The sequence below is a fragment of the Impatiens glandulifera genome, chromosome 9 (genome assembly GCF_907164915.1).
Source record: "Impatiens glandulifera chromosome 9, dImpGla2.1, whole genome shotgun sequence".
NCBI lineage: Eukaryota > Viridiplantae > Streptophyta > Magnoliopsida > Ericales > Balsaminaceae > Impatiens > Impatiens glandulifera.
In genome coordinates, this window is record NC_061870.1 from 18,992,952 (window position 1) to 19,012,081 (window position 19,130).

At 29.8% G+C, this 19,130-nt stretch overlaps 1 protein-coding gene across 1 annotated transcript; it reads right to left on the reverse strand.

The window, feature by feature from the left end:
- Window positions 1–4,612: 4,612 nt before the first annotated feature.
- On the reverse strand, window positions 4,613–18,826 carry LOC124915937 (formin-A-like). Its single transcript, XM_047456678.1, has 4 exons — window positions 18,720–18,826; window positions 15,660–15,843; window positions 14,025–14,076; window positions 4,613–5,037 (listed from the first exon to the last, which is right to left on the reverse strand). The coding sequence occupies exons 1-4, from the start codon at window positions 18,824–18,826 to the stop codon at window positions 4,613–4,615; spliced, it is 768 nt and encodes a 255-aa protein (XP_047312634.1).
- Between the last annotated feature and the right edge of the window lie 304 nt (window positions 18,827–19,130).

Below are 19,130 nucleotides of genomic sequence, written 5' to 3' on the forward strand. Positions count from 1 at the left end.
ATCATGTCTCTCATCTTGTTCGATAACTTGTCTATGACCTTTTGTCAAAAACTAAGTCGTGATTAATTCTTTCCTTCGGTCGCGGCTCTTGTTACTCGGTAGAGATTAGACTACGACAATCGGTCAAAAAACAAGGCGTGGTGGTTTGTTTTCTCGTTTGTGGATCTAGTTTCTCGGTCAAATAACAAGTCACGAACTTCATGGCTAATTTTTTTCTTGGTCTTAATCTTGGTCAAAAGACAAGATGTGGCATTTCATTTCTCTTGGTCGTGTCTATGTTTCCTCGGTCAAATCATGCTACGACCTTCAGTCAAAGTGGCTAGTTTTTTACCCTATGTCGTGGTTAGGTTTTCTTGGTCGAAAATTAGGATGTGGATGAATGTCTTAACCATAATTGTGGTTCACAAACCCAAACAATCAACAATATAAAACTTGATTTTCTTTCTCAAATCTTGATTTAAACATACCTAGATTGGGTTTGTTTTTGTCGGTCGGGGACCGGAGAGATTCGGTCTAGACCGAGGAAGCTCTCGATCGGGGCTCGGGACACTTGGTTGGAGGACAGGAGTCTCTAGGTCAGGGTGTCAAGGACTATCGGTCCTTGGATGAAATTACTAGTCTATGTATAAAAGTCTATCGGTCATGGACTATCCTAGGCCTATGTTTCTCGGTCGTGGGTTTGGGATCATCATTCCTGGGTTTGGACTTCTCAGTCCTAAGACCTGGAATTCTTTGTCCTAAGTCAGATTTCTTCGTCTTAGCTCAAGAACACCGGTTTTAGGGCTCGGTCCAAACTCAAGAACATTGGTCATTAGTCTCGGTCCTATATAAATTTTGTCGGTCCTTGGTCTCGGTCAGGATCAAGGATTTTCAGTCATCGATCTTGTAAGACTAGTCCAAGAACATCGAGTGTTCTTCATTATGTATGAAAATTGCATGTTTTCAACTTTTGATACATAACACAAAAATGTGATCTATAATTTGCTAACAACTCAGTTGGATGTATGGATTACAATCCATAATCCTAAAACGATCAATCGACCCCTAAGACGATCGATTTTAAATGATGTTTATAATCAAGTATGACCAAAACAATAACATCAATCAAGATTTGTAACAAAATTCAAAACTGGAAATTAAAGTTTATATTCAAAATTTTCAATTCAATCAAACATGATCGTGATGTATGTTTTATGATTGGAAATTCATCGTAACATGTTTATAAACATATTAGACAACTATTTGAATCAAAATCCAAGCTTAAAAGTTCAAGAACACGAAATTCAAAATTTTAAGATATTCAAATCAAATTTGGGTTTTTTGATTGGGGTTGTATTAATGAAATCTATTTCGACAGAAAGCTTGGAAATCATGTAAGGATCGATTTTGACTATAGAAACTATAATATTGAACCATAAATAAGATTAACTTGAATTACAAGTGGTCTGGAAGCTTACTTGTGAATGGAGAACACTCCTATGATCTTAAGGAAACTTTCCAAAGCTCTGGATCGAAGCTTAGAACGCGGGAATAGTTTCTTAAAAAAATAGTCGTCGGATCTCCTTTGAAGATCTTCGAATAGGCTATCATAGTTGGATTTTGTTCGATGGATTGAAAGAAGAAAACCTAGGGAGTATTTATACCCTATCTAGGTCAGTTTCGAAGTCGAATTCATATTCGATTTTGCTCATAAAGCTCATCTTCTTCATTTATGTTTTGTCTTCGCATGCATAGTTCTAGGGTATGTTTTGAATTCAAACCTTAGGGGAATTGATGGCGAGTGAGAGACGTGCACATATGTGAATTTTGGAGAGATAAAGATGAGAAATGGCTAAGAAATAACTTCTTTAAGATCGTCGGTGTCAAGCGCGACTCTCCGGCTTTCGCCCTGTCTCAATGGAAAAAATGATCAAAATTACGTTGTTTCATTGAAATAAAATGTGTCGTTGTGATCCGTTGGCGGTCTGTTAGGCGTTCGGTCATTTGGGCTAACTGGGTTGACGTCTCGTTAGTAATCTTGTGTGAACCCGGGCGCGAATTGCTCTAGTTACAATTGGCTACGTTGTGTGTTCCTGGGTGCTGGATGAAAATACAGCGATGATCCAATGGATGAAATTCATGCTGTAGTAGATTTATTTAATTTCGGGCACATTAGATCATAAATTTTTATTATTAATAAAATGGTTATTTGAAATCGAATTTTTAACCATTTTTTTCATTTTTCTTTACCAAATTAATACACAAAAATATTTTTGACAACATAATAAAAATTATATTTATATTTTTTTAGGTGTATTTTATGGTATTTATTTAATTATTTTAAGTCATAAATTACACATAACTTATGTTTAAAATTATAATTAAATTATTTAACCTTTTTTATGTTTAATTTAGGTAAAATGAATATAATATTTTAGTCTCAAATTATTTTTAGTTTTTAATTAGGATTTAATTATCATAATAATTAATCTTAATTTTAATTTTAACCTCTTCTTTTGATTATTTTGAATTTAAAATTTAAAATATTATTAAAAATTATTAATATTATTATAAATTGGATTATATCAAATTTTCATGATTACATTAATAATTCAGCATATATTTAGAGTATTTAAAAAATAAATAGTATATTTTAGAAAATTATGATGGATTATTAACATTAATTATATAAAAAAAATGTGTTTTATATATGCATATTTTAATAATTAAATTATTTTTCTAATTTATAGTTTGACATTTTATTGCCTTATTTTAATTTGACTTCGTTTTTTAGTTTCATAAATTTTATTATATTCAATTTGAAAATATTATTTTATTAATAAATAATTATATATTTTAGAATTAATTTCGTTTACCATGTTTAGTCAAAAATATCTTCACAATATTTTGTAAAAAATTGTGTGCATCTCAATATCAATCTCAATAATAATATTTTATAAAAGAATGAGAAATGAAATGTAAAAATTTATCTTATAAAGTTACAATGCTTACAAAAATGATTAAGTATAAAATTTGTTATGAGTATATGAAATAATAATAACCAAATTATTTATAAATTTTAATCTAATATATATATATATATATATATATATATTGTTTTTAAAGTACATCCATTAATATCAAATGTAACAAAAAAAAAAAAATATACATAAATTATTTTTTCTTCTCAGTAAACACAAATACAGCTCCAACTCCAGCTTTAAAGATGTTTTCAAACAAGACAATTTGTTCTTCTTTTTCAAATAGGCTTAATTAATGCTCTCATCCTTAAAAAACAAATAAAAATGTAATAAGTTGAACAAACAAAGAAATATAATAATATAAAATAAAATTTTACTTATCTACATGCATATTAAATTAGAAATATGGGCAAATATTAATTATCCATTTTTAAAAATAGATTTTGTCATATTCATCCTATCAATCCAAGTGAACATATCCACGGAAGCAAACAAAGTTACTAAACAATTTATCTAAATAAAAGTTATTTAAATATTAACATTTCCAAATAATAATTAAACTTTTTAATAATAATTTATGATATTTAAATAACTCTTTAATTTAAAATAAAATATTTATAATATATTATTTTAAACTTTTTAATAAATTTAACTATATTATTTTGAGGTTTTTAATAAATATATATTATTTTAAAACTGTTTATATTATTTTAATAAATAACTAAAGTTTATTTTTTTATGTTTTTAATATCACTGTGATGTAGGATTAATTAAAAAAATTGTCTTAAACATTATTATTTTATAAATATTATTTAAGAAATGATTGAAAGAGGGAATTTGAGGGAAAAAATGATGTGGCGTAATTTGATTAGCCAAAAAAATAATAAAATTTCTCTATCTTCTCTCTTCTCACATTTTATTCTTTTTCAAATTAGTGATGTAGTAACACATAATTCCCTCTCTCATTCCCTCCTTCTATCCATCCTCATATTATTTACATATAGACATAATTTATTAATTAATCTAATATTAATATGATGTTGATGTCAGTTAGATTTTATTAAAAGAAGTTTAGATTTTTTATTCTCAAAATAGTTAAGGAATATCGTGTTTTAATCACGATTAGATATTTTAAATTTATATATATAAGATAATATAATAAATTGAAAATAAAAAGTATTTAACATCAAGTTTCATAGTAAATAATTTATACTAATAAGTTTACATGATCAATACACATTGACTTGCTTTATAATCTCCCTTCCAAGTAATAAAAAATTAACTAAATTATTGATCAGTCTTTATAAAAAGTATTGTTGCAATCACTATTACAATATTTTTTAAAATATCAAAGTAAAAAAATGAAATGCATTTGTTTATATTTTGTATGAAAAGTATAATTGAAATAGATGAAAATTTTAAAATGAAACAATTAGAAATTAATAATAATAAAATGTTAAATCATGTTCCAGAAAATATTTAAATTTTGTAAATAAAATTTTGTTTTAAAACTTTACCATTTTGATAAATAAAAAATATATACCAAGAAGGCTCAATTTTTTATTTTATAAAATATTTTTTAAAATTATTATTCTAAAATGTTGGTCGGAAAAAAAATTACAAATTAAAAAACATTAATATATATACGAGAATTACGATGTTTTAGATAATACCATTTGAGGAGGCGGAGGTTGATATAATTCCATTTGAGGAGGCGTAGTTGGAAATGGAGGTCGATATAATTCCATTTGAGGAGGCGTAGTTGGAAATGGAGGTCCATATAATTCCATTTGAGGAGGCGTAGTTGGAAATGGAGGTCGATATAATTCCATTCGACGAGGCGTTGTTGGAGATGGAGGTTGATATAATTCCATTTGAGGAGGAGGAGGCGAAGGCGGAGATGGAGGTGGTAATCGAGGTCGAGAAGGTGGAGCTGGAGGTCGAGTTCGAGGTTGGAGTTGAGGTCGAGGTTCAGGTCGAGGTCGAGGCTTGGGTCCCTTCTTGGCGGTAAAGATACACTTCTTGATAATGCACTTTGCTATAGCTTTCCATCCTTTGAGGATATTACCATGGTCAACTACACATTGTACAAGACACTTCAAAAAAGAAGCGCTTGTAAATTTATCGCAGGAAAGAAACATATATAAAAGAACAATCATCATTTTTCTAACTCTTGTCTTTGACTCCATCTCTATTTCTTTATGTTTATTTTCTCATGGGTGAATGTATTAACATTAGTCTAAGATGTATGTGCTTATATATATAGTCAATGTAATCAAAATAACTCAATTCCTAAAAAATAAAATATCTTTTATTTACTCTTAAAAGAAAATACAACAAAGGAAAAAATAAAAAATAAAGGGATGTCAGCGAAACTCAAATCCTCGAAGTTAGATCCACGATTCACCATGTCATTAAATGGTTAAGAAAGAAAGTAATGGTATGTGACATTTTTTAGATGGGGGCGGATTTTTTTTTGATAATTTTTTTTAATATATAATTATAAATGATTATTATTTAAAAAAAAAAAAACAATTGACAGTAAGAAAAAAAATAAAAATTATAAAAAGAAAATTAAAACCTAAATTTTAAAAAATAAAAAATATTACTAAATAAGTTATCGAGCTCGTAAGTCTTAGAGAGGAACGATTAACTCTCCGACGGACTTTACCAACTTTCCGGAATGAATATCAGAAAGAATTATAATAATATTATTATGAATGATACGCATTGGACGACTACGATCAATTAAAGTTCGATGATTTATCCTCAACTAGATAGTCCACCAAAATATAATTGGGATGGTAACCCAATTATGTAGGACTTTCATATTAGTCGCATCAATTCAAATTTCTCAACAACTATCCAAAGACTCGGACATCATTTAATGAATCTTAGTAATACTCCACAATATATTACAAATACTATTCACTCATCGAAAATGCAAAAATAAGTGAGTTTTCAATTCAACATCTTCGTAACATATATAACTAACCAAAAAACAACATATTTTTATGCACATATATTCCGTAAGAATTCCACTATGAATAACGCTTCATCCAAAGAATGAGATCTTAGATGAAATCTTTGACTTCCAAACTTTTTCCCAACAAAAATTATATGAACTCATCTTAGTGAATAACTTGTAGAAATGTCCCAAATAGAAACTATCAATGTCTTGCCAACGCATAACGTCTTGTTCAGACGGAGACACTTGTTTGCATCCTACCAAAAGTAAAACTCTATTATGGGATAAACTCTCCATAATGTTTAATCTCTTTCTATATCTAATTCAGCAAGCGGAACCACTAGATCGAGGATCAATCATGTCCTTAATTGTGCGATTTCTACATATAACAATGAAAGCAAGCTCATGATACGTCCTAGCTAAACTGTTGACACTACACCAAATGTCGTCACAAAAACTGATCAAAGAACCATCCCCACACTGAATCTATGTTTCTAAAAAAACTTTTCCACGTAGAATAAATTCCCCAATACTACACCCCACTAGATAATTAGATATTTTTGTGAACCAACTAAACATACTTACATTTGATCATCGATGCCCAAAGACAATTCGGTTCTATGGAAAATTTGCAACACCATTTTGATATAAAAGCCTTATAAAAGGAAATAAGATCTTGAATATACAAACCTCATTGATCTTTAAAACATTTAACCTTATCTCAGCTAACTACATGATAAAACGATGAGTTAGAAGATCCCTATAGAAATTTATACATTGTTCTTTCTATTTTTCATCGCCAAACTCTTAGAAAAATTGAATAAAGACATCATATATGTGGGCATAGATGACAATACACTCTTAATGAAGATTAACCGACCAATTTTTGAGATTATTTTACTTTTCCATTTAGACAGTTTATATTCCATTTTAGTGATAATCGGATCTCAAGAGATTTTGTATCGTAATTTAGCATCCAATGGAATAACAATGTATGTTGATGAAAGATCACAAATTCTAAACACCAACACATTTGTCAACATCGTCTTTCTTCTATTCGAAACATGATTTGAGAAAAAGTTGTTTGACTTATTAAGATTCAGACCGGAACATGCACCAAATACTCATAAATATCCCGAAACGTTTAAAAATCTAGTAGGTAGCATGAATCATGCAGAGCGTGTCATCAACGAAAAAATGTGATATAAAAAAAGATATATTCTTGACCCACAACTCACTCCATGGATGAGTCTCGAGTTTTCTATGAACGCTATAATTTTTTAGAGAACTTTTATAACAATAACGAACAAGAAAGGAGAGAGTGAATCACCCTGTCTAATCCCTCAGGAACTCTCAAAAAATCCCTAAGAATTACCATTAACAATGACAGAAAACTTAACCGTCGAGAGACAAAATCTAATACATTCAGTCCATTTCACACTATTCTCATTTTGTCAATTACGTCAAACAAAAACTCTCAATTGACGTGATCATATATTTTTTCGATGTCGAACTTAACAAAAGCACATTTGTCGCCTCTTAAATTAGCTGAGTGATAATAATTTAAAATAAGGTATTTTAATATTTTTTTTTAATTAATGATTTGAATGATGTAAATGTAATAGAGTTCAGTGATAGTGTTTTTTAATTAAGTTATTTAATTAAGTCAAACAAAAGAAACCATGACAAATTGAACTAAACTATATCTGAAAATACCTCATGTTTTGTTCGGATGAAAAAATGTTAACAAGTATATATATAATTAAGTTATATTTTATAAAACTATCTCAATTAAATTAAACTCTAGATACTTTGCAAAAACAAAACAAAAAACATTACTTCAATTTTTTGGACATTCTTTAATCCAAATTCACCTTCTAAATATTTTTGACCAGAGGCATTTGTATATCCAAACAAGTATTTTCTTCTTTACTTTTACTTAAATGATAGTTTAAGCTTGTTTGTCAATTTCTAAAGTATAATATAGATATTGTCAATATTAAGTAGTATCTAACTAGAGGATATCCAGTTAGAATATTTGATGCATTTTACGGTTTCAAAAATTCTTATGGAAAAAACAGATGGGTTTGGAGATGGAGTTTAAATCTGGGTTTATGTGAGAAACATATAAATAATGTGAATGTGTTTATATTATATTTTGTATGAAAAATGTAGCTCAATGAGATAAAATATCAAAAAAATAAATAAAATTGGATTTAATATGTTATTAAATTTATAATTAAATTTATATTTAATAATTGACTCAATTTTTAGTTAAAACTGGAATTTGGAATAGGGATTGATTCGACTTGAAAAATAGAATTTCTTTCCCCTAATAAATTTAAGTTCAATCACGTGTTCTCACATCATTCCTAACACCATTCATGACACTCAATTTTTTTTCTTTATAATTACTCATTTATTAAATGAATTTGAAACTTTGAGTTATGTCATAAAAGACTTAAACTATCACAATTTTAATTATTAAAAAATTTGTTATAAACACATCATCTTCTTACTTAAATGTAGCATTAATTTTAAAACTAATTTAATATATTTGTAAAAACAAATGAGTAATTATCTCTTTTCAAATTTACCAACTCTTCAGACATATTACCCATTATTTAAGGCACTCATAATATTCGATATTTTGAAACGCGTGAAATTTTATAAAAATGCTTCATTTAAGAAATTAATACATCCAAAGTGATAAATAGTAAAAATAAAATAAAAGTTAGATCATTTTTTAAATTTTATGAAAACTAAATTCCAAATCCATTTCACTTAATTTTTTTGATAAATCTGTACTCGGTCGCTCAAACACATTTATTAGTTTGAAATTAGTAAATTTGCAAAAATATTTTAATTAAAAATAAATACCTATAAAATATAGTTAATATTATTTTATTTATTGTGACAAATTAATTAGAAAAAGAAAATAATACATCAAAATAAGAATTTCAGACATTTTGTGATTAATATTCAAGCTTTTTATGTTCGAGTCTTAAACAACAATTAAACTTTTAAATATTTTTAAATAAATATTTTCATGATTGCTTCAACAATCAAACTAATAAATTTATCAATCAAAATATTTTCTATTTCATTTCTTTTTCAAAATTATTATTTTATTAAATATTAATACCCTTAATTGTTTTTCACCATATATCCCAAAAACTCAAACAAAATTGTTTAAATAACTAATTAAAACTCATTATCAAATCAGCCTTACTCAAAAGAAGATAAAATTGTGATAATTTGGATGTTTAATTAGAGTGAAACAGAAAGTGTGGTTACATGTTTCTGCATTAGTGTTAAGGTTACCATCATGATATCAAATATGTACCAAGTGAGAAATATTTTTATTTCTATCTAGCCGTTTTCAAAATAAGTCATTGTTTTTCAATGAATAAAGGATGTTCTGATTCTAGTTTTTCATTTTTTAAGTGTAATTTTTAGAGATTACAAACTTTTTTTTTTATAAAATATATGTAATAAACTTTTATATTTCTATTGAATATACCTTTTGAAATCTAATAGTAAAGGATGTTTGAGTTGAGTTATGATTATTTTATATTATTAGTTAATTTTATTATTGTAACATTAAATATTTGAATAAGAAATATTTATAAATGTTAGTCTTATAATAAATAAAATAATTTAAAATTAATTAATTACATGATTTAATAATTTAAACTTGTGATGGTTAAATTGTTCAATGATATTATCAACGTTGGTAACCACTTTTATTTATATGGATAATTTGTATTATTAGATTCACCCTTTAAAAGAATTTTATTGTTAAGTGTGTGGAATAATGATGTTATATTTAATATATAAACATTATAAGAAAATTAATAAAATATTATGACAATATTATAATGTTGAGATAATATCTTACCTATATTATTTTATATGTTAATATCTATCTTTAAATTTAATATGTAAAAGATTTAGACAATTTGAAATTGAAATTGAAGGCAAGATTATGAAATATTAATAGTATAATCTCCCACCTTGATAAAGGTGCAAGTGTTGAGATTCATGCAACTAAGATGGGTCAATCGTACGGTATACTTAAAATTTTATATATACTTTATTGAAAATTTCGGTATATAAAAAATTCATACATTTAATTTACATTGATTTCGGTATACCTTAATTTCGATATACAAAACTTAATACATTTATTTTACCTTGATTTCGGTATACTTTAATTTCGGTACGATATCGGTATTATACCTTTGATACCTAAAAAATATATTAAATTAAAAAAAAAAATCAATCTCATCTGTAAAATAGAAAATTGTATATATTGAATAATATTTTAATATAATTATATTTTTATATTTATAAAAATTATATTTTTATAATTAAATTAATATTAAATCTATTTAATTATTTCCTTACAAAATATATATATATATATATTTAATTTATAAATACTATTTTGGTATATCTCGATATATCAAAATTTAAAAAATCTCATACCTTTACATTACCAATAATTTTGGTATCGGTATCATACCTTACCTTTTTTTGATATACCTTAAAAATCGATATTTTTGATATATTACGGTACGGTATTTTCGATATACTTATAACATCGGTAATTTTTTCCACCCCTACATTCAACGATGGAAGAACACTTTATTGATTAAATAAATCAGTGAAGAAATAGAATTATTTGAGAATTAAAATGAATGAAACAACAACTGGAAAAAAAATCATTATATCGATGCCGACTTTTGATTAAATAAACCAACGAATGAGGTAAAATATCATAAAAATAGAACGTTAAAGTGAAACAACAACTGAATATAAACTCCGAAATTACAATAGTTGAAAAAAATTAAAATATTAAGAAAACAATTAAAATAAATTAACAAAAAAACATGTTATTAAAAATAAAATAAAATATAATAATAAACTTATAAGATACACACATTAATGAGTAACCATGGATTAAGGCAATGAAAGACTGAGTATATGACTTGATGGGTTAAAACGAAAACAAACTTTGATATTTGATATCATGTTAAAATATAAAAAAGTTATATTAAAATATTATATAAAATTATATAGATAATATCTATAATATAATATATATATATATATATATATATTATAATAAACTTATAATAAAAAAATTATAATAATATAACATGATGTGATAATATCTTTTCTATATATATTATTATTTTATATATAACATTTATTAATAAGAATTATAGTATTAAAAACAGTTCTAAAACAATATGATATTTTTACAAGTGCTTTTGAATTAAATTCTAAAATCATTTAACTAAACAACATATAAGTAATTTAATATAAAATCACATAATGAATTACAAAAATAATCTATAATTGAAATTAAAAAAGAATACATAATTTTAGGAATAAACTTATTTACCATTAGGTTGTCTACATATAGTTAGAATAGTGTATGATTTTGGGTTATTTATTCTAGTTAACTTCTTGTTTAAATTAATTTAATATATATATAAATGGACAATGATATCCCACTGCATTTTTAATTCAAAACGTTTCAGGTTAAATTAATATTTTTCTACATATACAATTATAATACAATATAGATATAGAACTTAATTAGTTGAGTCTCTTTCTTCATTTTATATTGGAAAATTTGAGGAAATGAACCTCATAATTGGGGTAAATGAGCGGGCCGGCGACTAATGCATAATTTTAAATGCGTGGTTGACTCCTCCCTATTTTTTGACGAAATTATCCCTATCGCAAAACGCAACCGTCGGTTGCCAGACGCAACCGAATATCAGGTGAAAAGTCCACAATCGCGAGACGCACCCCCAGTTGCGAGAAGCAACCGACATTCGCGAGAGACAACTGACAATCGCGAGATGCATTCACGAGACGCAACCGGCATTCGCGAGATACATCCACGAGACGCAACCGGAAATCGCGAGATTCATTCGCGAGACGCATTCGCGAGACACAATCGACATTCGCGAGACGCAACCGGAAATCGCGAGACGCAATCCAATCGCAAGACACAGCCGACAATCCGATTGTGGACTTTTCACATTGTATCTAGTTGCGTCTCGCAACCGGCGATTGCGTTTCGCGACAGAGACAATTTCGTTAAAAAAATATGAAATGGTCACCAGCGCATTTAAAATTATGCGCTGATCACTAGCTCATTTACTCATATTTTTAGGGTCATTTCGTCAGATTTCCCTTTATATTTATCTATTTATATTTATCTATTTATGGAGTCTCAAAATAATTTTTTTTTAAAAAATGATATATTATATAAGAGGCTAAATGAGTTATTTTTTATAATTCATACATTTAAATAAAAAATTATAATTATACAAGTATATACGACTAAACAATATTCTTTTATTACGTTTTAAAATTATTTTAGGAATATATAACTATAAATAGTAATTCTTTTATTACTTTTTTGTACTGATTTACTTGTTATTTTCTTTTTAGTGAAAATCAAATAGTAATTCTTTTATTACTTTTTTTTTACTAATTTACTTGTTATTTTCTTTTTAGTAAAATCAAATATATAGTAATGTAATCTTTGGAATCACATTACTACAAACTAAAAAGTTGATAAAGTCTTAGTTTGATCCTTTTTTATAATTTTAAAATTTATTTGGATATTTTAATAACTTTATACTAAGATTTTAAAGTATATTTTTTAAATGTACATACATTTTTTAATATTGAAATTACAATATTTAATTCTAATTTGAAGAATGCTAAAAAGAAGAAAAATGCATCTGAAGTAGGTCTGATATTGATAGGGACTTTGTAATGTGGAATTGATATGGATAACTTGAATGTGAATATATTAACTTCTATTAAAAATATTGAAGCAACCTAATGAAGAGTGATTTTTTAGTAGATGATGAACAAGAATACATTGAATAAAGTAGAGGAAGTTTGGATGAAACAAATTAAATTCTCAATGAATTACCAATTTCTAAGACATATATTGATTGATGTGGAAGAAACAAGAAAAACTTTAGAAATAGAAAAAAAAAAAAGAAAAAGAAAAAAAAGGAAGTGAGTGAAGAAAGAAATGATATTGATGCAATTTTTAAAGCCCTTTATTTATCTCTAGATAGGGATTTAATAAGTAAGTTTCAATAATTTTCATTAAAGTTAATTTATTCAACTAAATACAAATTGAGAAGAAAAAAAATTATTCATAAGGAACTTATAAGGCTATGTTGGTAACTTATAAAGTCATTATCTATGATTTTTTTATGTTAAAAAAACTTCAATTTTTCAGTTTCGCATCCCATTCAAAATATAATGTTCGAAAACTCATAAAGTCATATTTCAAAACTTATAAGGCCATGTTCTTAACTTTTTTATATTAAAAAAATCAATTTTTAAGTTATGCATTCCATTAAAATATCACGTTTGGGAACTCATAAGACCATGTTTAGAATATCATAAGGCCATATTCTTGACTTTTTTTACGTCGAAAAATTTCAATTTTGTAGTTTTGTATCCCATTAAAAATATCATGTTCAAAACCTCATAAGGCCATGTTTAGGAACTCATAAAAATATGTTCTTGTCTTTTTTTATGTTAAAAAAACTTCATTTTTTTGGTTCTGTATTCCATTAAAAACATTAATAGCTCATAAGGTCATTTCGGGAACTCATAAAGCCATGTTCTTGACTTTTTTTATGATAAAAGATTTTTTCAACATATAAAAGTCCCAAAATAGCCATGTTTGGGTTTTTTATGAATTATTTTCAACATAACAAGGCCATGTTCGAGATTTTTTATGCACATTTTTCAACATAACAAGGAAAGTATCAAACAACCAAAATAAATAGTATCAAAACAATATAAACCTTGACAAAACAATAACACCAATGTACTTTCAAGCTTTTATTAACATAAAAAAATCACGAACAAGGCCATGTTCGGGACAATTTATGGAGTTTTTTCAACATAACAAGGCCAGTATCAAAAGAACCAAAATAAAGTAGTATCAAGATAATATATACCTTAACAAAACAGTAACACAACAACAATAGAATCTATCAACCAAATAAGTAGAAATACTTTGAGAAATAACTTACCTTTGAATGTTTTGAACATACTTGTCGTCCTAGTTTTAAGAACGACATTCTCCTGAAAAGTAAAAGAGTAGAACTTGTTATTTTAGATATAGAAAACTAGGGTTTAGGGTTTTCAAACTTGAATGCTTACCATTTTCGATAAAGAGATGAAAAGACGAATGAAAATCTATGCAATTTCTCTACAAGCTGAAGAAAGATGAATCGTTTCGTTTCTGAAAACTTGAAAATCACCAAAGAAGAAGAAGAAGAAAAGTTTCTAAAGAAGAAGTGGGGAAAGAAATATTCATAATACGAATGAGAAAATAAAATTAAAAATAAATAAAATTAAAGGGAGACGACGTGATAGACCACGTCGAATTTGTGGTCTTACTTTCATTATAAGTGTGTTGCCCTAATCATTTTTTTTTAAAATAATAAAAATTTTATTTTATTTTTTCATCTCACTTTCTCTCTCATTGAATAAAAGACATAAAACAATAACATTCAAGTTGTCGACAATTTCTTAGACTCACGATCTCCCCCGTAAGCTTGATATGGTTCGAGATTCTTCTTACCGAGCAACTCTCACATCTTTGGAAATTTGACTCTTGATACTGCCTTGGTGAAAATGTCTGCATGTTGCTCTCCATTTCTTACGAACTCTACGATGATATGTCGGTTCTTAACACATTCACAGATGAAATGGAATCGAGTGTTAATGTGCTCATTGCGTCCATGAAACATTAGATTCTTCATTAATGTTATTGCGGACTTATTGTTGATATAAAGAGTTACCGGCCTTGGCTCGTATCCAAGCACATCGCTCAACAAAATTTTCAGCCAAAGTCTTTGACACGACGCTGCAATAGCTTCCATGAACTTCATCTCACATAAAGATAAAACAACAGTTTGTTGCTTCTAAGATTTCCAGGTGATTAGATTCTCGTTGAGATAAAACATTATCCCTCCGGTTTTTTTGTCATCTATGTCACCGGCTAGGTCGTTAGTAAAATGAACTAGTTCTTCAACTTCTCGTCCTTCTCTTAACTGAATCTCATAACTCATCATTCTCTTCACATAACGAATAATATGTTTTACTGCCTATTGGTGTAGAGTGGTAGGCTACTCCATGTATCGACTCACTATGTTAATTGTGTTACAGATATCGGGTTGAGTTACCGGCCTTGGCTCGCATCCAAGCACCTCGCTCAACAAACTTCTCAGCCAAAGTCTTTGACACGACGCTGCAATAGCTTCCATGAACTTCGTCTCACATGAAGATAAAACAATAGTTTGTTTCTTCTAAGATTTCCAGGTGATTATATTTTCGTTGAGATAAAACATTATCCCTCTAGTTTTTTTGTCGTCTATGTCACCGACTAGGTCGTTAGTAAAACCAACTAGTTCTTCAACTTCTCGTCTTTCTCTTAACTGAATCTCATAACTCATCATTCTCTTCACATAACGAATAATGTTTTTTACTGCATATTGGTGTAGAGTGGTAGACTACTCCATGTATCGACTCACTATATTAATTGAGTAACAGATATCGGGTTGAGTGTCCATCAAGTACCTAAGACACTCAATTATATGCCTATACACCTGAACCTTCCTTCCACGTCATTTTTGAGCTGCAACTTTGCTTCCATCAAATACTTGATCGGGTTGTAATCCTCCATTGTGAATTATTTCAACATCTTCATTGCATAAGCCGCCTACTTCACCTCGATGATTTCTTTCTTCTAATCCACCGATACCAATGTAGTACGAGAGTAACCCGATATCACTTATCTTGAACTCCTTCATCATCTGCATTTTGAACTCCTCAATGCCCTTTATGCTTGATCATGTCAATACATCGACATATACACCAATGATTAATATTTCTTCTCCATGATTCCTCGTGTACATAACCTACTCTTGAGAAAATTTCACGAAGTCAAGACTCATCATTCTCTTATTGAGGTACTGTTCCACGCCCTTGGTTCTTGACGTATTCCATAGAGAGCCTCGCATAACTTGTACAATTTGTGCTTTTTATTCTTTATAATGAAGACTTCAAGTTGAGCGACGTAGACTTTTTCTTTGATATCACTATTGAGAAATATTTATTTGACGTCCAAGTAGTTGATTTATCATCCATGGTGAGCTACAATGAGAAGAATTAGCCTGATTGTGTCAAGTCTCGCCACCGGTACAAATGTCTCCTCAAAGTCAACGCATTACTTCTACACGTAGCCTTTCGTACCAATCTCACTTTGTGCTTGAGGATGTTGCCTTCGATATCTCTTTTCAACTTGAAAACTCACTTTAACACGATGGTCTTGTGATCGGGTGGTAAGTTGGTGAGCTCCCATGTCTTGGTCTCCTGATGGACTCGAGCTCTTCCTTATTGGCCTCATTCCACGACTTTTCGGTTGTTGCCTCGTGATATGGTGTTGGCTCGTCAGTGGTGATCAATAACAATTAATCAAGACCCATCTCTATTAGTGGTGTCTCCGCATAGACACCGGTGAGGAAACAAAGTTTGATGGGGGGAAATTTGGTTGTGGACCCACCCGAGCTCTCTTGGTGACAAGGGGAGTTCAGTGTAGTTGTTACGTTTTCCAACTCCTTTAGGTGTCGTCATATCGTAGGATTCCAAACTCCATGGAATTTTGTACGATCTCGTTGTTGTTGTTGCTCCACTCCTACTTTTTCTCCTCCTCGAACACGACATATCTTGACTTTGATCATCAAGCTTCTTGAGATGTGGTCTTGTAGTCTTCACATGTCCGGTACACCCAAACACTCTCAAGTGCTCCAGATGAGGTCGCTTACCGGTCCATTCCTAGTAAGGGATGCAAGTTCTTAGCACATTTGTCGATAATAAATTCAAGAGATAAATTGCATGTCGCACCGCCTTTCCCTAGAGGTTTGTCGGTACCTACATGCTCTTGAGTAAGCTCCTCGCAACACCCATCACATTACGATTTCTTCTCTCCATCACGCAATTTTGTTTTAGAGTACGGTGTTGTGAGGTGACGTTCAACTCCTTCCTCTTTGTAGAACTCTATAATTTTTTATGATGTGAACTCTCCACCTCTATTACTGCATAAAGTCTTCAGCTTATGCTCGAACTTGTTTTTTCCACGAGTCTCTTGAACTTCTTGAATGTTTCAAAAGTTTCTCCTTTCTCTCTAAGCATGTACACCCACATCTAGAGACTATAATCATCAATAAGTAGAAGAAAATACTTGTTAGCGGTGAGTGATGAAGAGGTGATCGGACCACACAGATCTGCGTGCACAAGTTGTATGGGATGTTCAATACAAAAGTTGGCTTGGACAGGTAAGGGTACCTTTTTTTCTTTGTGATGATGCAACTCTCACACACTTGGTTGGGGTGTGTGATCTTGGGAAACCCTATAATCATCTCCTTCTCTCCCATCATCTTGAGCATATAAAGTTTAGGTGCCCAAGTTTCGTGTGTCATAACAAAGTTGGATCTACTAGCGATGTTAATAGAGAAATTGGTTGCCTCATCTGAAGAGAAATCTTGTATAAATGATTTGGCGATTTCTCCCTCTTCATCAATAAAATACCATTTTGGTCGAACATCTTTAAGAGCGATCTGGCTAAGATGATTGTATTTCCCTTTTCTGTCATCTGACCGAGACTTGTAATATTACTCTTCAATTCTGGAATGTAATATACCTTGGTCATTATACGTTGATCACGGTTCTTGCATTCAAATAAGATTCATCCTCGACCCTTGATCTCAACGAGTGATCCATCTCCGAACTTTACATTTCTAGAGATCTTCTCATCGAGCTCATTGAACTTCTCTCAATGGTCCATCATATGTTTGCTTTCTCTATTGTCAAGGTTTCAAACGTCGGTGTGATTGTACTCATCGCCACTTGTAAGGAGGTTCGTCGTGACGTTCTTTTCATTGAGCAACACCATCTCTAGTTTCTTCTTGGACGGTTCTTGCACGAACTCTTCGAGGTTTGTCTCATTGTCTTCGGGAAAAGACTTCATCACTCCCGTAGAGAACATTAATATTGGTTCCTTATCATGGAAGCTAGTGAGGTTTTCCTCCTTGTTGGGCCTTTTATTAGGGCACATAGTTGTGTAGTGCCCGTAATTTTGACAAGAGTAACACTTCATTAAGATCTTTTCTTTGAGGGGCGTAGTGTCTTCAATTGAGGTGAGCTTTCTCCATGACCTCTTCCTCGACCTCGCACTTATCCCCGTTCTTTTCCACGACCTCGGTTATCTCTACCGTTGTCTCTACTACTCAACGATCTGGAAGAAATATTGGCTTCTCCATTTTTCATCATTTGTGACATCCATTCACCATCCGTGAGCAAGAGGTGCTTCTCCTCCTCTTGGTTTTCATAGCCACGAAGTCTCTCCTAGTGAAATTTGAGATGACTAATGATCTCCTCGACGGTCATATCTTGAGGTCACAAAATGTTGGATCACGATAATGATCTATATGTATTTTTGTGATACGACTCTACAGAACTTCTCGACGATGAAGATCTCCTCCACCTTCTCTTCCAACGAGCGTATACGAGTCACAATGAATGTCAATTTTATGGTAAAATAACCCACCGACTCCCTGTTCTTCATGTGAATCGCCTCGAAGTGTGTCTTCAAAGTTTGTATTTTCTCCTCCTTGACTCTTTCCACTCAATCATGCATTGTCTTTAGCATCTCATACACTTACTTCGCAGAATCATTCTCGGCCACCGTGAGAAGGACGTAATTTTGGAGCACTTGATAGATGGCGGCGAGAGACATTCTATCCTTCTGTTCATCGACCTCGTCGAGCATCACGGCTTCCCACACTCCTTGTGCTTATAAGTTCATCTACATCTTCAACGTCTACATCGAGTAGTTACTCTTCGTGAGTAACGAATATGAGAGCTCACGTTCTCTTCTCTTCTGATCTTCATTGTCGCCGCATCTCTGGTTGATTTTGTCAACGGCATGTTCTTGAGATAGACTCTGATACCAAATATTGGTTTCGATTATCGATTTTTCTAAGAACAATAATGATGAAAGGAAAATAAGTAAAATATAGGAAGAACAATGATATATATGTTAAAGAGGAAAAAGTTTAAAAGTTTTAAGTGTT